Below are 16623 nucleotides of genomic sequence, written 5' to 3'. Positions count from 1 at the left end.
GCGGGAGTCAGCCCTGACACTGGGGTGGGAGGGTAACCCCCGGCGCTCTATGCTCCCAGGGCGGCAGAGGTGCCCGCAGCGCGGCCGCTCTGTCCCCCTCCCGCCGCCCCCACTCGGTGGCAGGAGGCGGGGGAACCCCGCTGCCCGTGGCCGGCGTGCGGGTGACGTCATCGGCCGCGGCCCGCCGGCGCCGCCTGGCTGCTGCGCGCCCGGCCCGCCGCCTTCCTGTCCCGCTCCCCGTCCCCTCCTCCCCGCTCCGCACCGACACCTCGCGGCCACCGTAGCGGCGGAAGCCCCCTCGCCGGCCACCGTCCCGGGAGGCGCCGCGGCGGATGGTCCGCGTTGTCCCGCCGCCCCCCGGCCGCCCCTCACGGAGTCGGCGGCGTCGGCAAATGGAGCGGGCGGTGCGGCGGGGCCCGGGCTGGCGGGGCGGGAGGCCGCCGCGGAGGCTGCTCTTGGCGCTGCTGTTGTTGTTGATGCCGGCGCTGCCGGGGTTAGGGCCCGCCGCCGCCGCTGCCGCCGCCGCCGCTGCCGCTGAGGAGGCGGCGGCGAAGGAATGCGACAAGCCGTGCGCCAACGGCGGGCGGTGCCAGCCGGCCAGCGGGCAGTGCGAGTGCCAGCCCGGCTGGGTGGGCGACCAGTGCCAGCACTGCGGGGGGCGCTTCAGGTGAGTCCCCTAAGGGGAGGGGGGGGTGGGGGGCTGAGGGTGTCGCCGGAGGGGGGCTTGGGGACAATATGGCCGTGGGGGTGAGCGGCTGGTTTCGGGTGCGGGGGATAAGCAAGAGAGACAGACACAGCAGGGACTTGGTGGCCCTGGGTTAAGCTGGCCAAGGGGACGCCTGGAGGGAGGGGGATAAGGAGGTGGGGGGTGTGAGGGTGGTCTGGGGCCTCAGGAGGGGTGGGAGCCTCCGCCGTGGGCCCGAGGGGCAGATCAAGGTGCAGGTGGGAGGTGAGGAGGGAACAAGAGGGCCTTGGGTGTCCCTTGGTTGGGTCTGCGGAGGGACCATCCAGGGGACAGTAGGGGGGGGTGGGTGTGAGGGGTTGATCCAGCGGGGTGTAAAGGTCGGGGTGGGAGCCGGGTGGGGGGACAACAGGGGTTTGGGTGCAGAGCAAGGGGTTCTGGGGGCATGTGGCTGTGTCTGGGGAGGCTTGAAGGGTGACAGGAGCACGGGTGAGCGTGCCCGAGGCCAGGCCTGAGGGGCTGCAGGGGATGGGGGGGGCGGGTCTGGGATTAATGGGGTGGAGGTGTCGGGTGCCCCTCAGAGCAGCACTTGGGAGAGTGGCGGTGGGTGCGTACAGGGTGTTTGTAACGCAGAGAGGTGCCTCCGGGGGGGTGGAATTTTGGGTGTTGGTTGCTGGGCTGGCACAGGGGCAGCTGGGGAGCAGCTGGGGTGTGAGGGGCTGTGGGCGCAGGGCACTGTGTGGGTGGGATGTGGGCATGATGGGGTGCGCAGGGCCGAGCATGGGAGGAGCTGGGCTGCAAATGCAGGTAACTGGGTTTATGAGAGAATGTAAGGCTGAGGGGGGGCTTTTGGGTGGGGGGACATGTTTATACAGCCCCCAAACCTACCCCTGCTTCCCTAAGTAGAAGTCTGAAGGATGGTGTGTGAATGGGGGCTGCTTTTGTGGGTGGGGGTGGCTGGTGTTGGAGCAGTGGGGAGCAGGTGCTGTGGCTGGAGGACAGCCTGGGTGTGGGTCGAGTTCCTGGGTGGGGGCAGATATGGACTGACGTGGAGGTAGGGGACTGGATCTGGCTGGGAGCAGGTTGGAGTGGGAGAGGAAGGGCATACGAGCAGGTGTTAGGGCTGGGTGGAAGCAATAGGGGTGTTTGGAGAGGGGGGGATGGGGTTTAAGCAAGCTCATCTTGGCAGATAGCTAAGCAGGTGTTGGTTTTGTTAAGGTTGAATTTGGGAACAATATGGGCGGGGGAGAGAAGCAGTGTCTTAAAGGGGGTAGCTGGCATGTGGGGAGGCTCAGCTCTTGGGCAGGGGAGCACGCGCGGGAGTGATGCTGGCTCTTGGGGAGGGACAGTGGGAATAATGGCCTGGTGGAAGGAAGCTCACATGTTTGCTGGGGGAAACAGGACAAGGGGTGGTGTGAGGTTCCTGCTTCTGGGTGGGTCTTTTTTTTTTGAGAAAAAAGGCTAAACTGTGTTCTGGGGGGGGGGGGGGGGGGGCGGAGATAGACACCCCCCCCCCGGCTCTGTGCTTGTCCAGGCCATGTGTATGTGTTTGTGAGGGATGGCTGTACAGGGGAAAGGTGATCTTTGGGCTGTGCGGTACTGGAAAGCATGTTGCCTGCAGTGCTGAGGCCAGTGTGGCTGGTGATGGGATCCTTAGTTGGGCTCTGTGTCTAAAGTCTATTCCATAGGATGAGAAATCTGAAAACTTCATGGGAACAGGCTGGAAAGGCACCCTGGCTTCTCTGCATAAACTTAAGTTTTCAGTGGAAGAGGTCTCTGTGAGATGGTTACCTGCTTTGGTTTCATCAGCAGTGGTAGCGATAGAGGCACCATGTGTGTCTGCTTGTGTTAAGTGAATTCCCTGGCAGGGCTTATTCTTGGAAAAGAAGGAAATAAAAAAAGGATGGTTGTTCCAGGCAGCAATGGCTTTTTCAGGGAGCTTCTTGTGGAAAGTACCAACCACCCTTTGATGATGCTCCCTGTAGATCTGGGTGAAGGGAAGCTATTCATATAAGCTGAACTCATGGAGGAAACCCACTTTGTGTGCTTTAAGAGTTAATTTTGTATTTTTTTATTTGTGTTTTTTTGACAGCCTCATATATGGGTGTGTGATGCAACTAATCTGAAAATGGTTTTGTGTGGAAATGATGGCCAGGCTAGGCAAGCCCTGGAAGCTGAAAGCTTCCTTTGCAATGTTTTTTGCCTGTCCTGATAAGAATTTTTTTCTAGTTGAGAGAGTGTGTTGTGAAATAGCCACTTACCTGTTACTTTGCTCAAGTGGTTTGGGGTATTGGTCATTTTTGAGGGGACTAGATTTGGGTAAAGGCAGAGGCTTCTTTTCCAAATGGCAAAACTGGTGCTGCTGAGTAAAAAAAAAGAATTTGGATATATCCACTGCTAAGGGCCTTTTTTTTTTTTTTAACCTCTTGTTTATTTTGATAAAGCTTTCTTCTTTTTCACACATAACTGATCTAAAATTTTGACTGAAAATATAGTGCATGTTTTTTTCTCTAAGTGTTTTATTTAGCTGTTTATTTATTAGCGACTTGAAGTTTCTAGTAATATTTTTTAAACTGAGTTCTGAGAAGTGCAAACAAGTGTTTTTAATGATATTTAGAGCTATGCAGTCGCAACTTTCACACGTCTTGAATTTGCTCTGTCTCCTGTCAGAAATGGCACTGCAGGGGTTTATTTATTTTTGTTTTTGTGCGTGGCTGTCAAGAGCTTGGCTTTAAAATACTCGACATGTTATTAGATGCTGTAGGTACAAATGGGAAGTAGAAGGGCAGGTGAAAATTATTTTGTAAGTGTGGTATATTCCACACTCTTATCTGCTTGACTGAGAGGTGTAATTAAATTTGGCATGTTAATCTTCCTGTCCTTATCTAGATGTATATGATGACTGTATTTGTGGCCTTGACTTCTTTGTTTATGTTGAACGCTGGGGTTGTCATGATAAAACTTGTGCTTCACTGACCTACTAATCCCTCACATCTTCCGGTGTTAGCAGTGAAGAACAAACATCGTAGCTTCGTGTTGCAGTCCGCTAATATTCTACTTGCCTTCTTCATGGGGAAAGTCTGTTTATTTAGATTGTGGTTAGGCATATAGGTAACAAACCTTGGGTGGATGATTTTCTTTCTTGTTTCACCCAAGCCACAAAAGGAGAGATGGTGTGCAGTGCGTTACCGTTCTAATGCGGATGTATGGGGTTTTTTTAAGGATGGGTGGCGTGCTGTGTCTTCTGAAAGGAAAGGGCATAGTAGAAGTGTGCCTGTGTGTGGTGTTATTAGTAATCGTTCTTGGTTGTGGGATGGTTTCTGAGAAAAGGCTGATTTATGCACAGGTCACTGATGCTCTTGGGGTGTGTGCGGAAGATTGAGTTATGAAGGACTTCAAGTGACTCTTTTTTTTTTTTTTAACATGTGGAACAAGCCACTTGAGTTCTTTAAAGATGAAGATCTTCGTTTTAAAGGAAGCTGAAATAGAAAATATAGGACGTGCCTGATGTGCCTGTGTTTTCTATTTCTGTACAAACCTCACTGGAGTCTGCTGCAGGCCAGTGGCTTCAAGCTGCCATAATTTGGGCAGGAGAGGACTACTGCTGTGAGCCTGTCTGCTGGGAGGGATGAGAAATCTCCCAGTCACAGAGGGCTGCAGCAGCATGCTGGAGGTAACGTTTTCAAGCAGTGGGAGCTCAGGAGCACCAAGCTCTGGAGAGTGAACTTGCCAGCACTGGGCGTTGTACAGTCAAAAGGGTGCTGCAAGCTTTGGGACCAGAGACTCTTCAAAGTGCTTCCTGGAGCTCAGTGACACAACCTCTTGTCCTGCTTGAATTGAATTGTTTTAGCCAGCTGTCTGATAAGCAGACAGACAAGGGCTGATGGGGGAGGAAAAGCACAGGGTAAGAAAAGACCGCTATTGTACGTAGATTTTTTTGGACCAGAGATTGTGGAGGGTTGGTTTAACAAATCCAGGATGATGCTTGGCTTCTGGAACAGTAGTTGTACAGGGATTGTGTATATAGGCACACTGATGGGCAATTTGATGTATGGTTGTAGCCTCAAATATGAACAATCTGTATTTTGACTATATAATGAAACATCAAATCATTCCAGAAAACTAGGTTTTGTGTGTAAATGCATTGGTTCTCTTTTCATGATAATGCTTTCCCTCCCCCCCCCCCCCCCCCTTTTCTTTTTTTGAGGTGGGAGATGGAAAATGCTGAGCAGTACTTAACAGTGCAACGTGACAGTTGGAGGAAAAAAAAGAAAAAGATTAGAGTGTATCTTTTAAACTACCTTTTTATTAATTTAATGGAGGCAGTTATGGGCTGCTCATTGAACATTATTAAGGAGTTGGTGGTAATACAGTGTCCTTGGCCAAAGAATATTACAGTGAAGAGGAATTTTATCTCTAGAAGATTTGGGTAAATTGTAACTTGAGAGAGTGGCTAGCTGACAAAGAGCCATCCCAGTTCCCATTTTTAAACAAACGGGAAATTTTGGTCAAAAGCTAGTATACAAAACCATTGTTTTTAAAATGCTACTTGAGGCAGTTTAAAGCTTTAGGAAAGTCAGGAGACTAGTTGATATATCTAAGGATGTTGGCAGTTTGAATCAAATCAGTTTAAGTGCTCAAATTAGATTTGGGTGCTGCATTTGTGCCTGATCCCATTCTGTTTCTCTCTTTTCATTAGTGCATTATTGTGCTTTAAAATGATTTTCTCTTTCATGTTGCTGTGCGAGAGGCTCACTCAAATGTTTTGCACTGGTAATAAAAGAATAAGCTATTTAAGTAGGAAATACTTAAGCATTATCAATTTTAAAGGATACACTGGGGGGAAAAAAGAGCTTTTATGTGCTTTTATTTAGGTTTTGGAGCATTATTTTCAGCTCTGGATTTATAACTTTGCTAGGAAGTGTGTGTGTATATCTGTCTACATATGCATATACATATCTATATTTCTGTCTATCTATACCTGTATTTAAATGGCCTGTTCATTGAGAGATAAACTCATGGCTAATATTTCATCTGAATTCTCACTGTTTTATTGTTACTCTTGCTGTTTTATTGGACAGTCTGATGTTTTACTAGGGCTGTTTTAAGAACAGAAAATTCCTCTGTGAAATAATTCAGTATTTCTGAAATATCTGAGATGTTCTACGCTTTTTGCCTTGTACTGAACAGCCAGCATAAATATTTGACTTGTGTGAGGTTTTGTTAATGCTTGCAGTAAGCTCACTTCTTATCATTACTTTTCAGTCTGCTTTATAGCAAGGAGTCAATAGTGGAAAATTCAGTAAGACAATGCGGTACAGGCTAGATCCTACCTGTCATCTCTGCTTCGTGCGCATCAAACGCCTTCACCGTTGGAGCATTAGTTATTGGAATTACTGAACAGTTCATAGTTTTAACCTGCGAGAGAGAGGGGAGTAAGCAGTGTTCAGCTGCTGCCTTCCTGCTAAGCATGTCTGAGTGTTGAGACCTCCAGGAATGGTGCAGGTAGAGCATAATGTTCTTCTGCTTGCCAATTCCAGGAACATACCACTGCCTCAGACTTGATTGCTAACGCCTCCTTTTCTGCAGTGGTCAACACGAAAGACATTTCTGTCTCATTTCTCTATGTCTGTTTGAATATCAGGGAATAGCTGCCTGAGTCAGCTTAGCAGAAGTTGTCTGACAGCGCTCTAGATTTTTCTGTTATTTCCCAGTCTCAGTTGCTTCTTTCATTATGGATCCAAAATAAGCTGATGTCCAACTGGGTGTTCGTTACCATCTTAGTCAATTTACATTTTACATAAATGACTTCTGTTGAAATACCAACAAATGACTGAGGTTAGCACTGTCTGAGGTTAGCACTGTTTTCACAGAAACTGGTTTTTTGTTTGTTTGGGTTTTTTTTAATCGAGCTTTCAAAATAACCAGGACCCACAATGTTTTTATCATGTGTCCTGATAAAGTTAAATAACATTTGGAATGAATGTGATGGATTTCACTTTCCTGGCTTGTTCCTCTGAAGCTTTCATGAGCAATCAAATTTTAAACCATGAGCTTACTGTGAGTAACGTGTCAATGAAGATCCATGCTGAAAACCCTTTGTATATTGAGATAATGCTGCTACTGACCAAACTGTTGTATATACTGCATTAATTTATGATACCCTTGGGTGCTCTTCTCTTAAACAGCCAGTTTCCTTGAAGAATTTTTTTCCAATTTGAAATTTCAAGCACAGTGCCTGGAATTAGCTCCTTGGTCTGGTAGAGCTTTGCTTTCTTCCCTGCACTCAAAATGTTCTCAGCAAATACTTCTTTAGGAGCTCTTACATCACATGGTCTGAAGCATAGTGAAAAGATACATTAAGAAATACAGAAGACAGGATTGAGAATTATGTGATTTTGTAGGTAAAGTAATTGGGGTGGTGGCGGAGTGAGTTGCTACAAAGTGGAATTCACTCTACGAAGGACCACGATTTATTATTACAGTACTCTGTTCTTGAATAGCCATGTGCTAACATCTGCCCGTGTAACCATTGCAGTATCTTGAAAGCAGGGCTGGAAAATTTGATAATGAATTTTACAGCACAGAACAGAGATGATAATTTGCTTTTGTGTGTGGCTTTGAATTAAACACTCATTTAGTCACTAAAACACTGAACCAGTAATGATGTTTGCGTTTTGTTTCCTGCTTTTGTTCCCTTGCTTTGTTTGTGGCTGATCCACATGGAGTTCCTTTAGAGTCTACTTGAGACTAATGTCCTTCCCTCCCTTGCTTAAAATATTTATTTGATAGAGAGGCAGGTTGCTGTGAGGGTTTTGGTGGATGTGCTGCATGCATATGATTCAGGGCACAGTTTTGCCTTGTAGAGCCTTGAAATCCTTGGGGTTCTCAAAACGGAAGGGCTCTGTCCTGATTGTGGAATTGTGAAATCATTAGGGTTGGTAAGAGACTGTAATTGCACACAGAACAGTCTTCATGTGAAAATCTGAAAAGCTAAATTTGGTACATCAAAATAGTGGGGGATTTTTAGACTAACATTTTGAAGGAAATGGACTCAGTGTTCTGGGCTGATAGTAGCCTTTGTGCCTCTCACATGATGAAAAATTTAAATGTTTTAATGAATGGCTGAGCAGTATTCTGGCTAAAGAAGGGCAGCAGATCTCTAAATCAGATGGTATGAAATACTTCTAGGACACCCCAGGATCTAGTTATCGTTCCTGGTACTGGTTGTGACTTAATGTGGTAAAACAGGTTTCCTGCGGTATTGTCAGTTTCAGAATTTTCACTTCTCTGAAAATGCAGAAGTAGAATTAAGCTCGTCTAAGGGAGATCACGCTAGCTGAGGTGGTCTGGGCATTTGAACCAAGGGTTTTCCAATGTGTAAACTACCTTTTTTCCCTCTTGTCATGCTTGCTGAGCTTGGTAGCCATAGAAGAAATAGCGTTGCAGTACACAACACTCATCTCAGACGTGCTTATTGCATGTTGCAAAAATTCAAATAAGGGCTGTTCCTTCATGTAGGTACAGGGTGTTACAAGTCCTGTTACGGGTGAAAATTATCTGTAATGACTTTTACCATTAGCCAGTGCCACTCAGCTTTTTGTAGAGACTAATGCAGGATGTATGAATGCATCTGTGAAGATCCCAGTTTTTCTGTTATTTATCTCCTCTTTCTATTCCCTGTTTTTCAGAAACCTTGTTTTTTTTCTTTGCTGATTTCTGTAGTCGGAAAGGACACAAAATAAGGAAGGCTACATTAGGAAAACACCCCTTTGAAGACTTTCTTACTAGTGTTTGTATTGCATGAAAATTTAATACCCATCTCCAAGTGTGAGAAGCTTGATGAATTAGCATTTTTTGTAAACTCCTTTTATGAACTCAAATACAGAAGTTGAGAACAGTTTTTCCATTCAGAAAATTTAGGTTGGATTTAATATTATGTCATTATGAAGTGAAAGAACTGAGTCTTCAATGACCCTGCTTTTAAAGCTGTGATAGTTTTCATCCCTGCTGTTTTTCAGTCATTAATATTACTCTGAAAAAAAATTACACCTCTAGTGGATTTAGCTTTGGGGAGTTGCTACTGGTATAATGTATAGCTATGTATTGAGTGATTTTGGTTGTTTGCCCCCCTCGCCCCCATCTTTGTGCATGTGTTGTTATAACCTTCCTTTTGAAGTTTTCTATTGCTCTAAATATTGGTCTTGTGGCACTGTTGCCAGATATTTTGAATGTAATTGCCTTATCTGGAGAAAAATCTACTATTGAGGTTTACTCTGTGCACAATTTTTGGATTTCATTGCTTATCACAATCAAGAACATGTTTGAGTTCTTCTAAAATAAACTTTCCAAGATGGCTTTGTGAAGGTTTTTTGTAGCAGTGTGCAGCACGTTTCCTATCAAAGTTGTTCACCTGCCTTTTTAATGATTAATTTATACGACTGATACCCTATTAATGCAGAGTGGAGAGTGTCACATGAATTTTATAGTGATTTCAGAGCTTAGTATCTCCAATGCCTGCCTTTGTTACTTTGATCTTGAATATCAGCAAAGGCAATGCCAAGAAAAAACATTCTGGCCAGTGTGAGACCTGAAACGCAAAGTAGTGTGGGACTGAAATGCTGACTGTGCGGGTCAGTGTTACAAGAAAGAAATCAGTGAAAGCTCTTGTGTTATTGCCCATCAAGGATTTCTGTGCTCTAGAAAAAAATACTTTATCTGAATTGTGAGCAGACACTGAAATTGCTGGTCAGCTGATAGAAAAATATTGAAGTCCAAATAATATACTGGGAGATAGTTACTGTTGAGGTCACTGGTGTTTCTGTGATTTTTTTTTATAAATGGAGAATAGGAACAGGCATGATTTTACAGTCAGTTGCTTTTATTTTTATTTTAAAATTTGGAACTGAATTTATTGTTGTACAAGATACACTGTATTTCCAGATGCATTTATTTATAGTTGCTGTCTGGTTGCTTGACAGAATGTTAGTGCACTTCTGTTAACTGATTGATTTATTGCATTCAAACATATAACAGGCAGATCTTTAAATTTGGGCAGTCAGTATCTGTTTCTCACAAGCACAGGTTGCAGCAGTTCTTTAAGGTCAGTGTTTTTCATTTTGGGAATGGTAATGGGTGTTTAAGTATGCCCTTGTTCAACTTTTGGAGTATGAATCATTCTGAGGAGGTGTTGAAGTGGTTCAAAGTCAGAAAGAGAACTTGACTTCCCGCCTATGCACATTTTTTATGAAACATCCATTCTAATGTTGCTGGAAACATATTTTTTTTTTTTCCTAGGGATACTGCTGATACTCTGTTAACTTGTTTTATATGAATTTGTGGTGAGCCCAAAGAAAACTCGGAACTATGTAAAAACATAATAATGTTAAAATATTAATTATTGGATCGTTTGCAGCTATTCTCAGTAACCTGAGCTGTTGAAGATTTCTGGGACAGCAGGCAAATGTTGTCTCAATACGTGCATAATTTCCTAACGCGAATGACAGTTCCTATGCAGGTTTGGTGTTTGAATGTGAAAGGGTGGGGATTACATTGCTGGTGGAAAACGGGAATGTGTAATCCAGCTGTAAAAGCTGTAGTGACTTTATAGCCTGTAACTTTTCTAACAGCACCTAAGGAAAAATAGGGAATAAGGGGGCTTCTGTCCTAAAAAGGCAAAGGGAATGAATAAGTGAGCTGCCCAAGGTTGGCATGCTGGCTGGTTTTATAAAATGTGCGAGTTGTTTCTTCTGAAATGTGTCTGAAGTTGAGGCTGCAGCAGGCTGGTTTCGGTTCTCCAGTTCTGCTTTGAGCCCTGTCTCTGGGTGGCTGCGCGCATCCTTGGCCAGCAGACATGGGCAGCATTAGGATGTAGAGCTGGAACCAGAGCTGAATGGGAGAGGGAGAATGGTTGACGGTGTGCTTGTGCCAACTTGAGGAATGGTAGATGGCTGCACAAACTGAAATCTCTGCAGGGCTTCGGTTACTGTGAGCTGTAACAAGGCTTATGGATAAGAGAATGTGGGTTCCCTTGACTTAAATATTAGCTGGAAAGGAGGTGCAATGTGTTCTGGTAGCTTGGAGGTAGAGAGCAGCTTTTCTTCTTTGTCTGCATTTCCTGGTAGTGTCTTTTTAAGCAAAGAATCTTAGGTTTTGTATTGCTGTAAGTTGTGGGAGTTTCTCCTCTGAAAGAAGAGGTATCACAGCCCCGCGACCCCCCTCCCCCCCCAGCCTCTGTAGTTCTGCCAGATCACCAAGTACCATCATATCAGGTATACCCTTAACATTGATCAGGTGCAATTCCCTTGAGAATAAATGACCACACAACCTACAACTTTAGGAATCAAACGGGAATATGGTCATCATCTAATCTTCCTGGTTAGGTTCCCCTATCTAAGAAACAAGGACAAGTTATTTATATGTTTTAAAGATGTTACGATGATGATGCTGTCCACATAGGAATTTGGAGGTTTAGAAACATATTTTAATGGCAGCTTTGCATGGCAACTGGTATCCAACTTGTCTGTTCTGAGACTAATACTGTCCTACAGGAGAAATGTGGTTAATATTACTATAAATATGCCTAAATTATCTTCACTGAGGCTTATGAGAAAGGATATTGTGTGTTAAAAGTGATGAAGTTTAAATGTGATCTTAATTTCTCTATTCAGTGCTGACAGGAATTTGTCATGTGGAATTAAAAGGAAAAAAAAATATCACTGTGCAAAAATCATGTTACCTGATCACAGCTGGTCAAGGCGCCAGGATATCTTTTGTGCCTGAGATTTGCTTGTTTTCAATACAAGATGTGTATGTATGAGAGTATGCATGAGATGAGACATAGTGGTGAAGGAAGACATCTTTTGCCATGCTTCCAGCCTCCTACTGATTATTCAGCATTGCAAGGCAGCTAGAACAGAAACATGGTGAAATGTAACTGCAGACATGATAGTGTAGCGGCTTACCCTACAAAACTGTATACCTGGCCTCCTTAAGCAGTGAACCATGTAAGCTGTATTTTACCATGAGGTTCATCAAAGCTAATGAGATCTTGCAGGAGGGGTGGACTGCTGGTGATGCCAGCCTTACACACCCTCTGCTCTGGAGAGTAAGCAGCGTCCTCCAGAGCAAGTCTCTGTGGCTCAGCTGGAGGTTCTTCCAGGGAAGATGGAGGGAGATTTTTCCCTTTTTTTGTAGGTTGATGTAACTTCATGCATCTTGTTCTGGGATAGAAACATAACTACTAGGCTAAAACATGGGCTGTGCTATGGGACTGGGGGCATGCTGTGGTCCAAATACTTTTGCTATTCCCATCTTCTTCTAACCTTTGTGTTCCTTCTCCATCTGTAGATCTTTTTCTATGTGCAGACTTTATGCAGCCTTTCAGGAAGGAGCTGGGTTTCTGTCATCTCTTGAAGGATTTGAGATCTTCCCTTTACGCCATGTGTGAGGAGGAGGGAGGGATGCTCTGTCCTGTTGCTTTGCAGACACGTGCCAGTTTAGAAATGGTTGTATGAAGTGAGCTTCTGCCTCTTCTCTGTAGACCCTGATTCTGCGGCATTACCTAGAAAAGATTTATTTCTCCCTCTATTGAGACTGGAGAACAGGAGAAGGTAGCTTTTGCAAAGACATTCCTTGCTTTTACCAGTGGATCTGAAGGAGAAATTCTGTGGGAGACAACTGTGTATGTGTTCATTGATTTCTGTTTACAGTTTATTTTTTTATATGTTTCCTATTGCTTTAAAGTTGTGATGGAGTCATGGACATCAGCAAACTTGCAGAAGCCTGAGCACTTCATGGCTAGGCTTTGTGGTCTTCTCTTTGGGCATGAGAGCTGTCTTGCTTTTCTGTAGCCAGGTCAATAAATAGTAAGTGAACTGTCATTCACTGAAGGAAATCCTACTGTTCAGGTTTAGGAAGACTTATAGGATGCTGTAGACACAAGTGGAATTGCCAGTTCCTGTAGTGTCTTGTAGCTTAACGATTTTATGAATGGTGTGGCCAGAAGCAACAAATTCACACTGAAAATGTAAGAGTAGCTGGGTGAAGGCCACTGTCCCTTGATATTGGACAAGATAAATCACTATGATTTCTCTGGTATCTTTGTCATATCTGAAGAAGAAAAAAACACTCATTTTGAGGCCAGAAAGTATTGTGGAGAATTTTTTAAGTTTTCCAAATTTGCACATATGATAAGGGTAGTACAAGGTGTCAGGCCTAATGACCAGACTGTGTCAGAAGCCCTTTGGGAGTCTGGGCTGTTGATGGGCTTGTGATGGGCTGAAAATTAACAGCAGGTCAGGACTGTGATTTGTCACAAGATGCTTTCCCTTTATCTCCAATTAAATACAAACACACACACCCCAGCTATAATTTTAATGGGGTTAAATATATATACACATACACATATCTCTGTCTCTTCACAGTGACTGTCTGGCATTTTGACAGAGGCTTTCCTTTCTTCCTTTCTGCTAATGACTTAGAGTGGAAATCACTCTTTAGCTAAGAGTCTTTTTATAAGCTTTTTCCCTTGGTCATACATGTTCATTAATAGCTATTGAATATATAGACAAAGTCTTTAAAAACAAACTCTGGAAAAATTTGGCCCTAATTAGTTTTCTGTTGCTGTAACTTCTGGGTGGCGTGAAAATAGTAGGAGCAGTAAGTTTCTAAATTTCCTTGTTGGGGTGTTCTTTTGGCAGCTGCCTCTGTTCTTCTTAGGTGTAAAACACTTGTAGGTAAAGCTGTGCAATTACTGAGGTGTGGAATCACTGTAATTATTGTGCAGGTCACTTTATGTTCCTTAATAGATAGTATCCTCTTTAAGTGATGGAGCTGAGGAGGAAAAAAAGACCAGTTCAGCAATGTGAAATAGTTGTCCAAAGTAGTTTTGTTATATATAGTGTGAACTATATTATGTGTCATCTCATCCTAATCTGGTTAGGAAAGGTCTTAGTGATTATTCAATAAAACATCTTAAAGGCATCTTTGCTGGCACTGATATAGTTTGAGATGTGTTTACATATAGAGTAAATGAAATCCAAACGTTTCATGTGTGGATTTTGAAATTAAGCCCTGCTTGGGATCTAAAAATGTAAGTAAAATGCTGTAATGAGTTGTCTTTTAAGGAACACTATCCATAGACTGCATGGGAGATGACCATGCTAACGTAGGCACTGGGTATTTTAGGTGACTGAAATTAGATGATGTCAGTGTGCCACCTTCAGCCTTATTCCAGGTCATCTTCTGAAATATTTCTGGGACTTACATGTGGAGATGAAGCTGAAGAGAGTACAGCATGCTCTTCTGCTGTCTTTGCTTCCCAGTGATATCAATAGCAAACTCATGGCAGCAAATTGCAACAGAACTGAAAACGGGGAAAGGGAATTGCTGTGCATCACTTGGTCTGGTGGTTGTTTTTTTTGTTTTGTTTTGATTTTTTCCCTTGGTCCCCCTCCCTGTCCCCCCCTCCCGGAGTTGTAGTTTGTATCTTGACTTCTTCCCGGTGTTTTCAGTGAAGTTTCAGTTCAGAAGGGTGTAGCACACTTCCCTCTCAAAGTGAATTAATTCAGGATAGAATTACAGCATTGATTTATGAACTGGTTAACTGCTTTGATGCCTAATTGATTCAGTACAAGTAGGTACTTTGCAGCCCTTGGAGACTGAGGCTGGGGTGTTGTCAGACTTCTGATGCAAATCAGTCTTAGTTGTCAGTCTAAAATTGGTTTGAGAGAGCTGTTTTCCACACCAGAGTTTCAGAGAATGCAGAGTCCTTTCCCAAGTTGACTGTTAAACTGCAGAGCTCATCCTGAGTGCTGGAAATGAGAACGTGGTACATATGGATAGATATCGTATTACTTATTTGTACTGAGGGAGTGTGTAGGAGTCCTAGTCATAACATTTGGATTGTGTTCCCCCTAAAATAGTCCACGTTGTACTCTGTCCTGATTATTTATACTGATGGGATTCATGTTCCTTGGTTCAAATAAAATTTTCTGCCGTTTTCATTGCTGCTCTTTTTATCTTAATGCTTTGGTTAGTTTTTTTCAGAAGTTGTGTTATAGCCTCTGTAACCCTAATTCACTTTTAAAATCTTTTCTCCATGTAATTATAATCAAATTTTGTTCTTGGGCAGGTGTACTCATAATCTTTTAAGAGCAGTTTTAAAAATAGTGAGGGTGAAGAGCTGGTCATAGAAAGTAACATAAGTTGAGCCTTTGGGCTGTGGAATACTGACGTGCAGTGTCTAGTTAAAAAAAAAAAATAATTGTTGGAAAGATGATCTGTACATCTACAAACCTATCAATTTGACCTTGAGAGCTAATGGGGCTTTAGAGCATGTTAAAGGGAAGAATGACTGGAGGAAGAAATTGCCAGATAGGTTTGCCATTTGTAAATAACATTATTTTAAAACAAAATATGTATTTGGCAAGAGTGATGTGAGATGCCACCTGCAGCACTGCGTCCAGCTCTGGGGCCCCCAACGTAAGGAGGCCATGGATCTGTTGGAGTGAGTCCAGAGGAGGCCATGGAGATGGTCAGAAGCTGGAGCAGCTCTGCTGTGGGGACAGGCTGGGAGATTGGGATTGTTCAGCCTGGAGAGGAGAAGGCTGCTGGGAGACCTTAGAGCAGCCTCCCGCTACTTAAAGGGGCCTCCAAAAAAGCTGGAGAGGGGCTTCTTACAAGGGCCTATAGTGATAAAACAAGGGCAAATAGCTTTACACTGAAAGAGGGGAGATTTAGGATAGATACAAGGAAGAACTCTTCCCTGTGAGGGTGGTGAGGTGCTGGCACAGGCTGCCCAGAGCAGCTGTAGATGCCCCATCCCTGGCAGTGTCCCAGGCCAGGCTGGACGGGGCTTGGAGCAACCTGGGCTGGTGGGAGGTGTCCTTGCCCATGGCAGGGGGTTGGAACTGGATGGGCTTTGAGGTCCCTTCCAACCCAAACCATTCTGTGATTGTGTGACTAATTCTATGTGTGTGGGATGTTCTTTAAGCATTGTTTAGGATGAAGGATTCTGTAACAGATAAATGCTATATGGACTTCGGAAGTCCATTTGATTCTATGTCACCCAGAGTGTTATTGAACTAGAGAAGATGAGCTACACTACATGACGTATGAAGAACTTTTCACCTTTGTTGTGGTAACCAAGAAAACTGGAGTAAGCCGACAACGAAATTTCTCTTCCATTCACTCTGTCATTTCTGTTGAGATAAAATTAATCAGGGTTCTCCTCAAATGATAGGTATGGGAGGGTAGCAGTTATGCCAATGATAGGTATGGAAGGGTAGCAGTTGATGAGGTGTTAAACAGGTGGAATTTAAAGGGGGAGTATTTGGTAATAAGTTGGAGCTGGAACCTGATTTAACATTTTCATTCATGACCTAGGTAGAGTCCACAGATGTGCACTGATTACATCACTTTACGATGTCACTGGGGAGCCTGGGAACAGAGATCACGCTATCATCCAGGAAAAGCAGGGTGAATAAAATGACAGAATGGGGATGAACAGCATTGTGCAGTGTGGTGTTGCGCTCATGGTGATTTGCAGATAAAGCCTGTTAAGATTAATTTATACAAAAAAGACCCAGAAACAGTAATTAGTCTTTGGTTTTTATTTGTCAGCATGATGTATTTCAAAAGACAAAATAAAAAGGCAGTGAGGAGGCAAAATGATATTATGGTTCGGAGCACTGGTAAGAGCATCTCCTGGGTAATATCACTCTCTGATCAGATGTTTTTTCTTTTAATCACCTGTTAGCAAAGAGGATTTTTAGGGGGTCTGGTTGTCATTTGTGCTTAAGTTCTTTATGTCTATCGATTAGCAAGTGCTCTTGCCTGCAGCTATTTTGTATCAGCATAAGAAACAGGTAGTATTCGTTTAACAATACTTCACGGGTGCTAAACATAAACTATTACTTCTATTGCTGAAGGTGCACTTT

General features: G+C 43.8%; 1 protein-coding gene across 2 annotated transcripts in view; it reads left to right on the top strand.

Annotated features, from left to right (window-relative positions):
• Window positions 1-195: 195 nt before the first annotated feature.
• Window positions 196-16623, top strand: part of ATRN (attractin) — a 156628-nt gene continuing 140200 nt past the window's right edge. Inside the window, exon 1 of one of the 2 annotated variants that reach the window (XR_013929629.1) lies at window positions 196-667. Coding sequence is in view for 1 of the 2 variants with exons in the window: in XM_080396418.1 (XP_080252544.1) it covers window positions 333-667 (335 nt within the window). In the remaining variant the exon portion in view is untranslated. The remainder of the gene's footprint in view (window positions 668-16623) is intronic. The other variant, XM_080396418.1, reaches the window with a different exon arrangement.

The sequence above is a fragment of the Falco punctatus genome, assembly GCF_963210335.1.
Source record: "Falco punctatus genome assembly, chromosome: 1".
NCBI classification, from domain to species: Eukaryota; Metazoa; Chordata; class Aves; order Falconiformes; family Falconidae; genus Falco; species Falco punctatus.
This window is presented reverse-complemented; position numbering and strand designations above follow the sequence as displayed.